Source organism: Piliocolobus tephrosceles, chromosome 5 (assembly GCF_002776525.5).
Source record: "Piliocolobus tephrosceles isolate RC106 chromosome 5, ASM277652v3, whole genome shotgun sequence".
Lineage (NCBI taxonomy): Eukaryota > Metazoa > Chordata > Mammalia > Primates > Cercopithecidae > Piliocolobus > Piliocolobus tephrosceles.
Window position 1 is genome coordinate 85,063,399 of NC_045438.1, and position 16,677 is coordinate 85,080,075.

Sequence of the window (16,677 nt, forward strand, 5' to 3'; positions counted from 1 at the left end):
TGGCTTCCACTAAAACTGAGTAATTGCAAAGTCACTGGTTATCTTCTTACCACTAAATTCAAAGGATACTTTAAATTCTTACATTGGCAGAATGTAACAGAGCTGAACATGCCTCCTTTAAATACTTCCATCCTACTGTTGCCATGATTCTCCTATTTTGCTATTAATCTACTAAGTACCGAGTTCTTCTGAATTCAGCCCTTTTCTATATTCTCTTTCCCTAAGCAACCATCCATTCATAAAACTGTTCCTCTTCATCTTAGCTACATGAAGAAATGGTATGTCTTCAACCATTTATTTAAACGAAAAACCTCACATTTCTTTCCTATCCCTCCTTTCCCATAATCCTTAATGGTCAAGTCCTGTCCAATATTTTAGATCTCTCAAGTCCATCAACTTTTCTCCCTCTCTGCCAACACCAATCTACTTTAAGCTGGTATCTTCTTTCCTGGATGACCTGGACAGGCTTCCTAACCAGTCTTCTTCAATTCCCCGTTGGAATGCTTCCCCTCCAGAGTAAACTTTTAAAACTCCAAGTATAAGAAATATCACTCCTCCACTTAAAAACCAAATGTGAACTCATTACTTAGGATAAAGTCCAATACAAACAATTAGGCCTAAGACACTAAGTGATCTGGCCCTTGCTTATCTTCTTTCACTTTAAATTTATCCTTAGCAACTTTCTATCATTTCCCCAAAAGCTATTCTTATCAGAGCTTTTTACACGTTTTTCCCTCAGCCCGAGTTTCCACTGCCTTCCCCCTCAATTTTTATTTATTTTTTTGAGACAAAGTCTTGCTGTGTTGCCCAGGCTGGAGTGCAGGGGCATGATCTCGGCTCACTGCAACCTCCGTCTCCTGGGTTCAAGCAATTCTCCTACCTCAGCCTCCCGAGTAGCTGGAATTACAGGCGCCTGCCAACACGTCCAGCTAATTTCTGCATTTTTAGTAGAGTCGGGGTTTCACCATATTGGTCAGGCTGGTTTTGAACTCCTGACTTCGGGCGATCTGCCTGCCTTAGCCTCCCCAAGTGCTGGGATTACAGGTATGAGCCACTGCGCCTGGCTAATTTTTACTTTTATAGGTAAGTCTTTATTGCTTTCCCTCACCAGAGTATATAGTATCATATTCTCACCTATATATCCTTAGAATACCCTGTCTTATTCCTTTATAGAACTTAGTAAAAAATAAACATATTTTATTCAAAGTGCTGTGGGAAAATCATGAGTTTTCCTCCCTTTGAAATTACTTGGAAAAAACAAAACAAAACAAAACAAAACCAATCTATCTGCTTGGTGGGGAATATTCTGGAAGCAAGCCAGTAGGGAGGCTGTTAGAGCAATTTAGGCAAAGTATGATGGTGATTTGGATTAGTTATGATGACAAGAAAGGTTCCTTCCTACTTAGAAGGTAGAAATGATGGCTGGGTATGGTGGCTCATGCCTGTAATCCCAGCATTTTGGGAGGCTAAGGCGGGTGTATCACGAGGTCAGGAGATCAAGACCATCCTGGCCAAAATGGTGAAACCCCATCTGTACTAAAAAATACAAAAATTAACTGGGTGTGGTGGTGTGCACCTGTAGTCCCAGCTATACAGGAGGCTGAGGCCGAGAGGCAGAGGTTGCAGTGGGTCAAGATCATGCCACTGCACTCCAGACTGGTGACAGAGCAAGACTGTCTCAAAAAAAAAAAAAAAAAAAAAAAAGTAAAAATGACAATTGTGACTAAACAGAGAGAAAGAACATGAATTAGTACGATGTCAACATCTAAAATCCTAGCTTCAGAAAACCAGGTAGTGACTTCCCTTATCAAGATAAGAAATATAGGGAGAGGAACAGATTGAAAGTAGGGTGAAGGACATATGGTTTGGACATGATATACTTAACTATGAAGTAGGCAGTTGAACATACAAGCAGAGAACTATGAAAACTCTGGTCTTCAGAGGTATAAATACGGGTAGGATAAATACATTGATGATACTGAACTTCACAGAATAATGCAGTGTAGAGAGAAATAGTGACCCAGAGGTCAGGTACTCGAAGTGGAGCTAGGGACGGAATCAGAAATGGAGCATCCAGAATAGGTAAGGAGAAAACCAACAGAATATGTCAAGGAGTCATCAACCTTTCTGCATGCTCCTGAGGTAGTGAGTGGGGGCAGAAAAACAAACCATACATACAGCAGCATGGAAGACCTTAGTGGTGATCCTGACAAGAAAAAATTTTAGGAGAGTTATGGGAACACAGAAAGTGGCAGTTAAGTGAGAAGTGAGGAAATGGAGCATGTATGAGCAGACAAGTCACACTGGCTGTAACTGGGACCAAACAGGGTTATAGTTGGATGAAACAAACTGTCTCCCACCTATGTTTTCAAGAACAGTAGTTACTAGAGTCTATTCAGAAACTGTTGGAAAGGATCAAGTAAAAGAAATATTGATCAAACAAGAGAGCAACAGAAAGTTCTTAAGGAGATTGGGGGGGCGGGGCGATGGAATCCAGAAAAGTAGAAGAGTGTAAATACAAGCAGGTTTATTGATTTGGTGGTGAAAAGTTGAAAAGGTTCATGTCATTTTTCTTTTTCCTCAGCAAAATGTGGTTAAATGATCATGAAATGAGGGCTGTATGTCATTTAAGCTTGTGGAAGCAAGTTACCAGAAAACTACAGAAAAACTGCCAGGTAGCATTGAGTCTACTTAAGTTTTGAGATTACCAACCTATCTCCCGGAATAATTTTCTTCCATTCTACTGCTCAAGAGTAGACAGAATGTTATGACAGAGGGAGAGGTGTATGGTCTGAGGATATTTGCAAAGGAGTGCTTGTAACATGGGATCTAGTTTCTAAGCTGGACAAGTTGAGGACAGGAGTGAGCTAATGAATAGTCAGCAAGTGGTAGTAAAAGGTAGAAGTATTTTTTTAGCGGAGCTATCTTGAGCAGGTGAGTCACAAGTTTGTGGCTAGAAAAATTAATTGAGTTCAAGATTTGGAAGTGATATGGGGTTTCATTGTGGCAAAATCATTGAAGAACACAGGTATTTTCTTCATTGACTGGTAGTGTTGAAGATATAAAGTATTTTTTAAAAATCTGTTGTAAAGAATGGGCATGTGAAACTTCATGATCCAGGTGTCCCTCCGATGAGGTGACATTTAAGCTGTGAACTGATGGATATGAAGTCAGCCATAGAATTAAGAGGAATAAGCATTCCAGATTGGCTTTGAAGTGGGGAAGGAAAGTTACTGTGTCCAATGAAATGAGAAGAGTGGGAAATGGGAAGTAGGATAAGGATAAGGGGCTTCTGGCAAGTATGACAACTGGATTTTAATCAACGTTTAATCACAATTACTTGAAATTCAATGAATATTACTTGAATATCCATTTAATCACAATTACTTGAAACTCAATGGATATTACTTGAATACCGGGAAATATTGAAAACATTTAACAACCAAAACAGCAAAGGAATCAACCGATTGGGATATATAAATTGAACAATCAGAAAAATCACCATTTGCAAACAGCTGATACAAATTGAATTGGTGTAGACATGTTGATCATCAGTTCTGGTTGAATAAATGCTGTTTGAGATCAGCATTTCTCAAAGTGTGTTCTTTAGAATGCTAGTTCAGTGGGATATAACTAAGTATTAACATTAAAAGAAGAAAAATGTTCTCACGGTCAATTAAGTCTGGAAAATTCCCACTTTTAACTTTTTACATATTCACAACTTTTGTCTTTAATATGCAAACACGCATTAAATTCTTTTTTATTTTATTTTATTATTTATTTATTTATTTATTTATTATGTTTTATTATACTTTAAGTTCTAGGGTACATGTGCATAACGTGCAGGTTTGTTACATATGTACACCGCATTAAATTCTTTAAGAGAGGCCAGGTGTGGTGGCTCATGCTTGTGATACCCACACTTTGGGAGGTGGAGGCGGGTGGATCACTTGAGGTCAGGAGTTCAAGTCCAGCCTGGCCAACATGGTGAAACCGTCTCCACTAAAAATACAAAAATTAGCCGGGTGTGGTGGTGTGCACCCACTTGGGTGGCTGAGGTAGGAGAATCACTTGAACCTGGGAGGTGGAAGTTGCACTGAGCCGAGATTGTGCCAAAACTACAAAATTAGCTGGGTGTGGTGGCATGTATCTATAGTCCCAGCTACTGGGGAGGCTGAGGCAGGAGAATCACTTGAACCTGGGAGGCAGAGGTTGCAGTGAGCCGAGATCACGCCACACTGCACCAAGCCTGGGCAACAGAGCGCGACTCTGTCTCTGAAAAAAGAAGAGACAGAGAGAGAGAGAAAAAACTACAGAACACAATTTAGAAAACTTCATCACAGCAATACTCTCACTATAATAAACAGCTGAAACAGGCTGCGTTAGCCATTACTTATTAGTATTTCTCTTATCCATTAGTCTCTTTCCCAACTTCATTAGCCTTTCTTCTGGCTCCCATCATTTTTTTCCTGGACTATTTTAGGTTCCCCTAAGTAATCTCCAAGTTACTCAATTTATCCACTATACCATGACAATTATCTAAAATTGATACTGATTAAATTGTTCAGTCTGCATGCATCCAATAACAATTTTCAAAAACGAAAATAAAGACTTCATACAGCACACAAGAACATTCCTGATCCCGCCACCCATCTGCCTCCTCAGCTTCACGTTCTTCAACTTCCTATCTTAACAAGTGGCCCACTGGCAATACTGCAATTATGCTTTACTTCCAAGCCTGAAATTCTCTTGTCCCCCTGAACCAACGAGCATTCACTCATCTTTCAAAACCCATATTTTTTTACAAAGACTTTCACACCTACCTACCTCCTTTTCCAGAAAAATAGGGCATCCTTTCTGATGTCCCTAGGTATTATATTATTGTCCTTTCATCTTATTATCTATAGCCACTGTGACTGCTTGATAAAAACTTGCCTTAAAAATCTGTCTAGCCCTTTAAAATAATAATATATGTATGTTAAATTTAACACTGTTGAAAATTTCAAAAACTGTTACATTTCACTTAAGACGATGTATTTTGAATAACACAATTCTGACCTGTAATATGCAAACTTTGGGGGTTCAGAAGAGGAAAAACTCCTACTTTTTAGTGATGAAATTTTAGCAAATTTAGGCTGCAGAAGATATCTCAAGACAATAGGTGGGGAAAAGTATACCATGAAAAAAATAAATTTTATGATTCTTTTTTAATACTTAGACATTACATTCCATATCAAAATTTACCAACAAGCTGTTCTATAAATTATTTTTTTTTTTTACCATAATTTGATTTTTCTGTTTCATGCTAAAAAGCCCACTCTCTCATAACTACCTTTAGCATACATTACCAGGAATATAAAAATTTCATTAAATGTTGGCAAACCCTTCCCCATGACATGTAGAACAATTACAGAAATGTCTAGTTATAAATTTTCTTAAGCTAATGAGCAAAAGAAAAGCCCCAATACACTGGCATTTTCACTTAACAGTGGCTCATAGTTACAATGATCAGAAATAAACCTACTTGCTACTGTGCTATATAGAGTAGTTTTGTCAAGCGCCCACCTTTAAGAGCTAGGTCAACTTCTAAGAAAACTGTATGCAAATATTCAGTTAACAAAAATTCAATATTAAAATTACTCAGTTATTTATTGTTAATTTAGGAAAAAGAAAACCCATGTATTAATCACCCATAAAATAACTTTTATTTTAATAAATAACAGTGGGCTTACCAAAGGGTAGGGATTTTAACGTGTCAAGTTTTATGCTTATTGGTAGTAAGTCTTAAAGAGGTGAAATGAACTAGTCAATAAAACCCAAAAGGCCCTAAAAATAAAATGATACTTTAATAATAAAAATTAAAAAGAAATTTCCAAAAGAAAATAGTTCACTCCTTGACCATGCTTATTTATTCAGAGTACCAGCGATTTCAGTAAGTGCTTCATTTTTCCTGCAAATCTGATGTTGCACAGGGAATGTACACATTTTCATACCATCACAGTATCATCAATATATCTCAGGCCAATAATATTGTGAATGCAACTGTTTTATAACAAACACAAAATTAAAAAACCAATGTTACTATTTATGGCAAACAGAAACAAAAGTAAATATTGCAAGGATGTTTTCTTTTGTTTCTAGTACTGATTTTAGTTGGACTTTAAATGAAGGTCATCAACTCTCCTGGAATAACCTCTACCTCTGGCTGTGAATCCACAGTATAAATATGGTGAATAAAGCTAAACTGTAAGAGCTAACTATATACTGAATAACCAAAATAATTATAACTAATACTGCTCTTGAAGACCAATCTAATGAAAAAAGTATCATTAGATATGGTGAGAAATACAGACAAATCTGTACAATCTAACATCTATAAACAGTAAAATCAAAACATCCAACTTCCTTATAGAAAGTGTTTTATCTATGTAATTATAAATGTTAAGGACTCTTGTATTTTATAAACACAAGATGGGCTCACTTTGATGATATCAATTTTAAGATTTATAAAAATGTTTAAAAAAATCTTTCCACAAAACTTTATACAGTTTAAAGCTATACACCAATCTATAAATCTCAGAAAATGGAAAACAAAACAAAAAATCTTTATAAGATCACATGTATAAAACAAGAAATGAAATGTGATTTTATTTAAGGCAATACTGGGCTACTTCACAAATCACCACCTCAAATATTTACACTGCTCCACACTACTAGTTTTCTATCACATTCACAAAGGATTTTTTTTAATACCAAATGTTTAAAATCTTCAATGTAATAAATTCTTTATTCACATTTCCATTATATTTCATGGACTCATAGTAACTATATCCAATTAGAAGCAAAGAGGAAAAAAAAAACCCCAAAACTGTAGCTATAGGAAACTGCTAAAGAATCTGCTTTAATTTCACATGAATACCACCCCAAAATCCTGGATGGCAAATTTACAAAGCAGAGCAAAGTGTTGATATAATGTGCCTATTTTGTGAAAAGTAATCTTGATATCATCTTGTAAATAAATGTTTCATGTAAAAATCAATGAACTATGGCAGAGTTTCTGGTTTTAGTTCAAAAAGTTCTTAATTTAAAACAATAAAAGAACAATTTAAAAAACTTGATCGCTTAGTTAAAAATTAAAATTCCAAATATAAATGTGTCATTTAATAGTTTAGACTTACAGACTGCTGGTGGCAGCACATGATTTACAATAATAAATATATACAAAAAAGGTATCTACAAATAAAGAGTACTGTTATACATAAGCAGTGACCTGGTGAAACATACCAATCACACAGATAATTGTTTAGTTCATGAAAAGGGCAATTGGGTGATAGAAATTTGAGGTTTAGCTATTTACAATAACTGAAGTACTGATTCTGTTCCTCAAGTCCCATAGGGATAAAAAAAAAAGTTTTACATGACAATGTCATGTTTTTTTTTTTTGTTGTTTTGTTTTTTTTTGTCAGGTTAATTCATGACAACAACAAAAAAATATAATGAAAGTTCCACAATTCTAGCATGCTTGATGGCTTCCTATTTAAAATAAAATGGTAAATGATGTAATTATACTACATTAATTATCAGTACTGACCTCTGCCTGTGGCTTTACCTATACTGATATCTTTCACAACAGACATATCTGGATCATTTGAATGTACTTCAAGTTTTTTCAGACTGACGGTAGGTTTCATTTCCTGAAGCTGCTTTAAGACAAGCTCAGTGCAATCTTTAAGATTTCTGTCTAAAACAATTTTTACATTATCACTGCACTGAAGCTGTGATGGATTGGCAAACTGTACAAACGTTTCGCTTTCTTTACAAGGACATACATGATTTCCACTAGTCACAGCAGTCTTATCAATATTTTTTCTTGAATTTGAATGGGATCCTTTTTTGTTTCCAGTATTTGGATGGTCTTTGTCAATATTTTTCTTCTGCTTCACTGCAGACTCCTCAAGAAACTTCAGAAATGATACTTCAAATCCCATTGGCTTAAAAGAGCTCCAGTCAAAAGATGCAGGATGCTCCTCAGTGGTTTGAATGGCAACAGCAGTTTCTTCTTCTTTACGCACGCTACTTAACTCAGCTGCCGATGCTGGTTCAGCTTTTTCAACTTTCCTTTTTTTATTTTGTGAGACATTTTTTTCTTTATTAACTCTCTTCAAAGTACTTGCTTTTTGTCTTTCTGACTGGCAGGGGTTATCTTCCTGAAAATCGTTACTCACATTTGAAGAAGTAATAGCCTGGGTCTCTACACTTGTGCTATCTTCATTTATTAATTTTGTAATAAACAATTCTGTTAGTTCATCCATTTCATCCTTTTCATTTTTTTCAACTTCCTTTTGTGAAACTGTAGCTGTTGTTCTTGAATTATCACTGCTCTCTGATACACACGTGTCAGAATCTTTCACATCATTCTTAGCACCTTCTTGCTCAGACGTTTCCTTTACTTGTGAGTTGCAACACCGTTTGAATACAATAAGAAGATTTCGGTGTTGTGATGTAAATGCCTTAGATAATTTATGGCACTTATAATGTCTAATTATATTGCTTTCACTTGTAACAACCGAAGTACATCCCTTTATCATGCATGGATACTGGGTTACAAATCTGCTTGTACACTCAGACAGGGCATCATTTCTAGCCTTTATAGAATATACATGCTTCCCACGTTTCAGAGAATAAGGCTTATTTTCTTCAATCTGCACAATCTTGGCATTCTTGTTTTCTAAATTATTTTTTTTCTTTCGTTTGGTCTTGGGCATTTTTATTCCTTCCTTTCCACATCTGCTGTGTTTCACCCCCCGATGTTTAGACTTTGATTTTTCCTGGTTTGCTTTGCTTGACATATTTTCCTGCCCAGGTGTTAATCTTCTTGGGCGAATCAAATGAGCCTTATGCTTGTCATTATGCTTATTAAAAATGTGTCGGAGGAGATTTGACCGGGTTGCATATATACGGTCACAGCCTTCACAATCACATTTGTATACACCATCTTCTTCAGTTTTACTTGCTCTTAGTCCAATTCCATGGTCTGCCTCTAGATGAACAACATAGTTCAAGTATGTAGTAAATGAAGATTTACACTCTAACTGGTCACACGGAAATTTCCCAACATCCACTGAAGCAGTCATACTTTCAATTTCTTCAGGAGTCATTTCATGAAGTTTCATATAGTGTTGTATTAGGCCAGTAATTGCTTGGAAAATTCGAGAACAGTCACTTACCTGACATCGAAATTCTTTCAAAGTTTGTTTAGTTTCAGTTTCTTCACTTTCTTTACCAGCTTCACTTTCCTCTTCGACCTCTGCTGAAAATGCAGGTAGATCTGATTTGTGTACAGCCTGGTAATGGAGAATCAAGTTTTGCTGTATTGTAAAGGCAGCAAAGCATCCCTGGTGAACACATCGATAAGGTCTGTAAGGACTGTATCTTGTTGGAAACTCAAGGGATTGGGAAACTGGCTTCTTTCGTTTTTTCTCCTCCTTTTCTTTTTTATGCCTCCTAATTTTCCGTCCTTTGGTTTGTATGTTTGTGAGTGCATTCGTATTACATTGTTCTGAAGTAACTGTAATCACTTGTAAAGGACTTTCTGTTTTGTCAGGGCTTTTTTTTTCTACAAGTTGTTTTTCTGGGATCACTGCTACATTACTGTGGGTAGTTTGGGTCTCTGCTCTCAATTCTAAAACAGGCTGAGATTCCTTTTTATTTTCCTCCGTCATAGCTAGCTGTTTTTTCACTTGTGTACTTCGCGGGGCCAACAAATTTTCACTCTGAGATTTTCTTCCATAAGGCCTTTTAATTTTTAACTTTACCATTTCTTCAGTTGTAAAATGATGCACCAATTGACAGTGTGCCCGGAGGTTAGAATTTCTAGTAAATGTTTTTGTACATGTAGGTACTACACACTTAAAGGGAGCAAATTTCAATTGATTCTTCTTAATTTCAAGAATCATTTCTGGAGTGTACTGATGAATTTTACCATAGTGCTTAAATAGTGCATCCTTTGTCATAGCACTGTAGTTACAGCCTTGGTTTTGACACACAAAGGGTTTATTAACTTTGTCATTAAATTGAATGTTCATCATTTCAGAAACTGGCTGAACAACTGTGACATCTGCAGTTGATTTAATAGGCGTGGGAGTCAGTGTCACTGATGTATTTATCAGTACACACTGGGATGCTGGAGGGGACAGGTCATTTTCTAATTTTAGTTTCTGTAAGCCTTCTAAAATTTCCTGTATTTGATCCTCCTTATGTGATACTTCAGACTGAGGAATGTTACTTTTTGTTGGCATGACACTTATAAAGGACGAAAACTGTGAAGAATCGGGTAATTTGTTATTTTGCACAGTGTTTACTGAAGGAAGCTGAATGTTATAATTTATTTGAGCATTTTGTGATGTTTCTCCAGCACCCTGAGATCCACTTTTTACCTCAAGTATTTGAGAATTCATAGCAGTTTTAATAATTTCAAGAGTCTTCTCAAAGTTTTGTATAACATTGTCTTCAGAAATCTGCAAATCAGAATTTATTGAAGTTGTGCATGAATTCAAAGCCATCATTTGGGAATCACCATTTTCAGTTTTTAATGTTAAAGGGGCTAACACTGTATGGGACTCAATACTGGTTTTAAAATTCTCTTTTACATCAGTCATAAATAACTGATTGTTAACATTATTTAATTTCTGTGTTAGATTTTCCACCAAATTCTGAGGTTCACAACCTGGAATTACATTTGAGTGAAGGTTAGTAGTTGGGATTTCAATACTCTTTGCTATGAGTCCCATTGTTGTTAAGTCACTTGTTACCAAGTTTTGGGAAGAATTAGGTGCAATTAGTGGAGGAGCAACTTTCTTTCTTCTCTTAGAAGCACTGTTTCCCTTTTTATTTAAATGACTGGGTCTTGTGTTCTGAGGACCACTTATAACAGAAACACGAGAACTGTTACTGGCAAAATTTTGTGATGGCCCACCAGAATTAGGAAATGAACTAGAGCACAAACCATTTTCAACAGTCTTCAGTAGTAAGTCATTCGTTGGAAAAACAGGCAAGCTGCTACATTCCTCAATGGAGGAAGTTTTAGAGTTTGATGTCCTATTCTGGTTGGTCAGCAAGGTGTTTGGATGGCATACAGTTTGCAACAGGGGTGGTACAGTTGGATTTGGAATCACTGTTGCATTTACTTGTGGTGTATCAGAGACACAACCTGTTGAAACATGAGAAAGCATCTCAGCACCCTCAAATGTACTGGGAATGCCAGCAGTTTCCAAAGCCTGTTTAATAATTTCACTACCTTCTTGACTGACACTGGTATTAAAGTTAGTCACGCCAGGTCGAGGAAATGTATTTGGTAAAAATGTTGGCGAGCGATTTTCAGCAGCAAGAAGCTGTAGAAATGATGGATCTTTAAAACATGCTTCTGGATTGAAGGTAGATTGTTGTGGCTGCTGCAAATTTACTGCATTTGTGGAAAGAATCATGCTGGCAAGAAGAGAAGGCTGTCCATTACTCTGTAGAAGTTCTTGAGCAATTTCGGCTCCATCCAGTGGTTTACAGTAAGATCGCTTGGATAAGTGCCCACCCAGTGATCTGGGATTAGTAAAAGCCCTGTAACACCTGCTACAGATAAATTTCCCATCTCTGATAATTGCAGGCCATTTAGCCCTTTTGTTGTGCTTAGGTTTTCTTTCTTTCCCATTTGGGCCCCGCCCACGGTCTTTTTTAACTTTTTCAGGTGCAGACTGTTGGTCATTGGTGCTACTGAAGTTATCTGCAACATTCACTTGTGAAGGAAAAACTGCATTTTCACCATTACCCCCCTTCAGAAAGGAGGAATTAGTATTTCCTTCCATCTGTGAGGAATAATGATGTGTATTATTTTCCAGTTGGGAAAAAACAGAATTAGTCCCACTATCTGCTGGTGAAGGGAAGAGAGACATTGAACTACTTTCTGCAGGTAAAGGAAGGAAAGGATCTGAGCCACTGTCAATATTCAAAGGCAGAACTGTTTTGGTTAGATCTTCCATTTGTGCTGGCAAGGCAGTATTAGGTAAATTTTCCATTTGGGAACATAACATACCACCTTGTTCATTTTTATCCTGAGAAGTTATATTTGGATTTATGACACTTTCCATTGAGGACAACAATGGAGTTGACACACTTGCTAAATGAGCTGGAAAAATGGGAGGCGAGACATGCTGCAACTGGGCCGAACAAGTAGGATTCGCATTGGCTTTGGTCTGTGATGTAAAAAATGCATTATTTGAGCTGTTCACCGGTGATGGCAAAAAATAAACAAATTTTCCATTATTTGGTGTATTTAAGTTGTTAGCTTTCTGACCTTTTTTATTTTTGCGCTGCATTTTAAATGCAGCATATTGGTCAGGGTGTGCTGTCTTCATGTGTTTCCCAATACTCTGTGAAGAGTTATAGGTTCGAGTACATCCCTCGACCTGGCAGCTGAATTTCTGAACTGGAGCTTTTGGAGGCACTGATGGGGTTCCTAATGAATTACTTATATTGGGCTGTGGCGGAACAAATGCAATACTTTCTAATGTCTTAAGAGGTAAATTATAAAGATTGGATGATGTTTTAACATTATCTCCACATTCAAATTTGGAAGTTGGTAAATTGTTTTGAAATCCTGCCTGATTTTGCACAGAAAAGGTCATCAAGTTGTTCACTTGTCTTTCTAAGTTTTGTGGGGTAAGGTCACCTATTTTGAGAGTTTCTGAATTTACTAAAGAATTCTGAGTAACCTGGGCTTCATTAAAGCAATCTTGTTCTTTTCTCTCCTGGAAACCTGGATGACATAAATCATTACAAGTATCTTCAACTGGTGTATGTAAGTCTGTGACCAGAGATTCACCATTGCCTTCCACAGTTGAGTTTTCTTGCTTTCCAAAGTTATCCTCAATCCCCTGATTGAGAGACACCTTAATGGACACAGCTACTTCACTGGATTGAAGCAGAGGAGTAGTAGCAGTGTTTTCCAAACCATTTGACAATGGTCCATCAACTTGCCTGAGCTGAGAGGCAGAAATCTGGTCTTGTTTGGTCACAGTTGATTCTGCTTTGCTTTTATCCCAAGCATCACTTCTATCTGCTAGTAAGCTGTTTTCAATGTTATTTTCTGAAGGAAGCACAGTTCTTTCTTTCTCAGTATTCTCTGCTGTGTTCTGATTCACTTCAGAAGGCTGAATGGAACCTCCAGATGAATTAAGTTGGGCTTCAGGAGACAGCACTTTTTCAGGAGGAGTACTGTGATCATCCAGATGCTTTTCCAGCTCACCCTGAGAACGATAAACTTTACCACAACCTGTGAACTTGCAAGTGTACGTATTATAATGTTGTGCTTCATGATCATACAGTAAATAAGCTTCCGAAAAAATTCTTCCACATTTAGGAAACATACATTTTGCTCTAAAGACTTGATGCTCCTTTCGGTGGGTTAAAAGCTCGGCATAACTATTAAAACCAGCTTTACATTTCATCTGTATACAGATATATGGTTTACTGCCACAGTGCATCTGTAAGTGATCATTGAGATGAGTAACACTCACAAAATGCCGCCTACAGTACTGGCAAATAACTTTTTTGCTCTGCATTTCAAGAAAGCGCTTAGCATCTTCATTATCTTTATGCCCCTTTACATGAGCAATTAAATTTTTAAAGTACTTAAAGCCCTTTTTGCAAAAAGTTACAGGGCAATTAAATTCATTAACAGGTACTGGTTTCTGGACTGGAATCACTTCTGGCTCATAGGATTTATCTTTGTCATCATTCTCATCGTCTGAACCATCATTGTCATTAAACACTATAAAATCTGTTGAATAGAGACTATTCTTTTTTATAGGTCGCTGCTCTTGTTTAGCCACAGTATTAGTCTTCTGATTTTCATTGGCAGTTGTGATCTTTGGAGGCCTTCCCAATCTTCTTAATGGTTTCATAGCTGCTAGTCTCTCTTTGCTAGATTGTTTAACATGCAGTGTGACATGAGGGACAAAAGTTTCTTTAGAATTAAAGTTCTTTGCACATATGGGGCAACTATAAATTCCATCTTTGTAATGTTTCTGAGCATGTCGTACTATTCTGTGACCAAGGAATTCTTTGTCACACAACACACAATACTGCATGTAGGCTTGCCAATTCCTAAACCTAGCAGATATAAATCCCCTCTCTCTTAACTGTTTTATCTCTCTCTTCTTCTGCTTTTCATCACCAACGTCTTTAAGAAGGCCAGAATTAGCACCAACTCCACCAGAAAGTCCATTCATAGATGTTTCTTTACTCTCTTCTTGGTAGTCTACTTTTTCATATACTTCACTGTCATTTAGTTCATCTATTGAAGACACAATGGATGCTTCTTCTCCCATTAATGCAAGGCATTGTCGTTTCAAGGTTTTCCAATCCCAGAATTCTGGATCAAAGGGCCACTGAGTTTTCAATACAAGTAACAGCTCACAGCGTAGAGAATTTGGTATTGGAAGATTCTCTTCATCATATTTCTGGTCTGGCTGATTATATAACATTTCCACAGCATAATACGCATCTACTGTAGGCTCAATAAGAAATTCACTCAGTTGACAAGCACGTTTTACTTCCAGATCATCAGGCAACAAACATGAAATGGTCTTGCAAATAGATATTTTCACTTCAGTATTTTCTGTAGACTCCAAGCGAAGAGCTTTTACACACAATTCTATACAGGTAGCAAGTCCAGCCCCTTCAGTCTGTGAAAAAGCAAATAGGAAATGTTAATTTAAGCTACACTAATCAACACTAATTTATTTCAGAATTTAGTTAAGATTGAGATTTTCTCAAATCTTGCAGTAGCAGCTTATGAAAGGATTCCCCCTTCTAAAGCACTGCAGCTTAGTCTGTTATGTGTGTATGTAAAATGAACTGCATAGAATGGCAGAAAATGCATAAGTATTAGAAGCTAAGACCTGGGTATGAAATTATTTAATGGCTAGGCAAACCTGGAAGTTACTTTAACTTTTTTGACCTTTCATATCCCACTTATAAAATAGAGGTCAAAACAGCACTTAAACTTCATTAAATTGCTGTATTAAAGGAGATTAAGTATGTGTTATAGTTTAGTATAATGTCTGGCACATAGTAAATGATCAATAAATGTCATCCTTATTGTAACTCTTCCTGTTTGCATAAGCAATCTTTCTGAAACAAAACCCTCCTAATCTAATTATAAAACTGAGAACATCCCCAGATTTCCAAACTTATCCGTACTGAAATAGTTTGCTTCTATAAAATAAGGTACTAATCCCTAATAGTGGAGATTCTAGCGCTATCATAAAAGCGAATGTCAAATTACCTACCTCATGGTGGGACCAGCTTAAGAATTAGAAGTAGGGGTAGACATAGCCCAACATACTTTTACTTTTGAATTAGCATCTTAAACTATTATTATTAGATAGCAATAACAAAGGTAAGAGTCATTTGAAAGACACATAGGGTAAAGAGATAAAAATGGGTTTTAAAGACAAGAAGGGAACAAAGATAAATGAGAAATAAGATAGCCACAGGATGTGGCCACATTCATTGGAATAAAATATGTATGATACAGGATCAAAAGGCAACAAAGAAAATAGGTAGAGAGAACTGATAGGGCCTGTATTATCATAAGTTAAGAAGTAAATATTATACCAAAACAAGCTTAAACTTGTAGGGCAAAGGTATTTTTACTTAAAAGGAAAAGGATCCTGGGATACTGAACTGGCCTTGATTTTAGAAACAGCAAGAGCACAATGACCAAAAAGAAAATGAATAGAAAGAATAGCATGAAGAGACCTATTTTTAAAATGATAGGCTAGGCTGGGGGCGGTGGCACATGCTTATAATCCAAGCACTTTGGAAGGCTTTGAGGCAGGAGGATCACTTGAGCTCGGGAGTTCGAGACCAGCCTGGGCAACATAGGGAGACCCCCATCTCTACAAAAAGTACAAAAATTAGCCAGGTGTGGTGGTATGCAGCTGTAGTCCCAGCTACCTGTGGAGGTGAGAAAGGAGGATCACTTGAATCTGGAAGGCTGAGGCTGCAGTGGGCAGAGATCGCACCACTGCAATCCAGCCTGGGTGACAAAGTGAGACCCTGTCTCCAAAAAAACAAAAAGGCTGGGCATGGTGGCTCATGGCTTATGCCTATAATCCCAGTGCTTTGGGAAGGCAAGGTGGCAAGGACTGATTGAGGCCAAGAGTTTGAGACCAGCCTGGGCAATACAGAAAGACCCCATCTCTACCAAAACAAACAAACAAAAAATTAGCTGGGCATGGTAGCATGTGCCTGTAATCCTAGTTACTCAGAAGGCTAAGGCAGGAGGATTGCTTGAAATTGGGAATTCAAGGCTGCAGTAAGCTGGGATTGCACACTGCACTCCAGCCTGGGCAACAGAGCAAGACCCTATCTCTTAAAAAGAAAAAATAATTTAAAAAAAATGACAGGGAAGATGAAAACTGGGAAGGAAGTGGGACCATATGGGTGTCTCTAGATTTCATATAAACTTGTATATGTTATACTATTCCTAGATAGATCTGTGCCTTAAAACTTGTACAGTAAAACATCTGCATCTCTGTTACATGCCTTATGGGGCTGCTAAGGGTGAACAATTAGGTCACTCCTCTATTACAATATGCAAGATGAAAAAAATTACCGGTG

General features: G+C 37.1%; 1 protein-coding gene across 1 annotated transcript in view; it reads right to left on the minus strand.

Annotated features, from left to right (window-relative positions):
- Nucleotides 1-5,682: 5,682 nt before the first annotated feature.
- The window catches only part of ZNF292 (zinc finger protein 292), a 106,443-nt gene continuing 95,448 nt past the window's right edge, over nt 5,683-16,677 (minus strand). Inside the window, exon 9 of the mRNA XM_023205245.2 lies at nt 5,683-14,735. Coding sequence (XP_023061013.1) covers nt 7,581-14,735 — 7,155 coding nt within the window. The 3' untranslated portion in view covers nt 5,683-7,580. The remainder of the gene's footprint in view (nt 14,736-16,677) is intronic.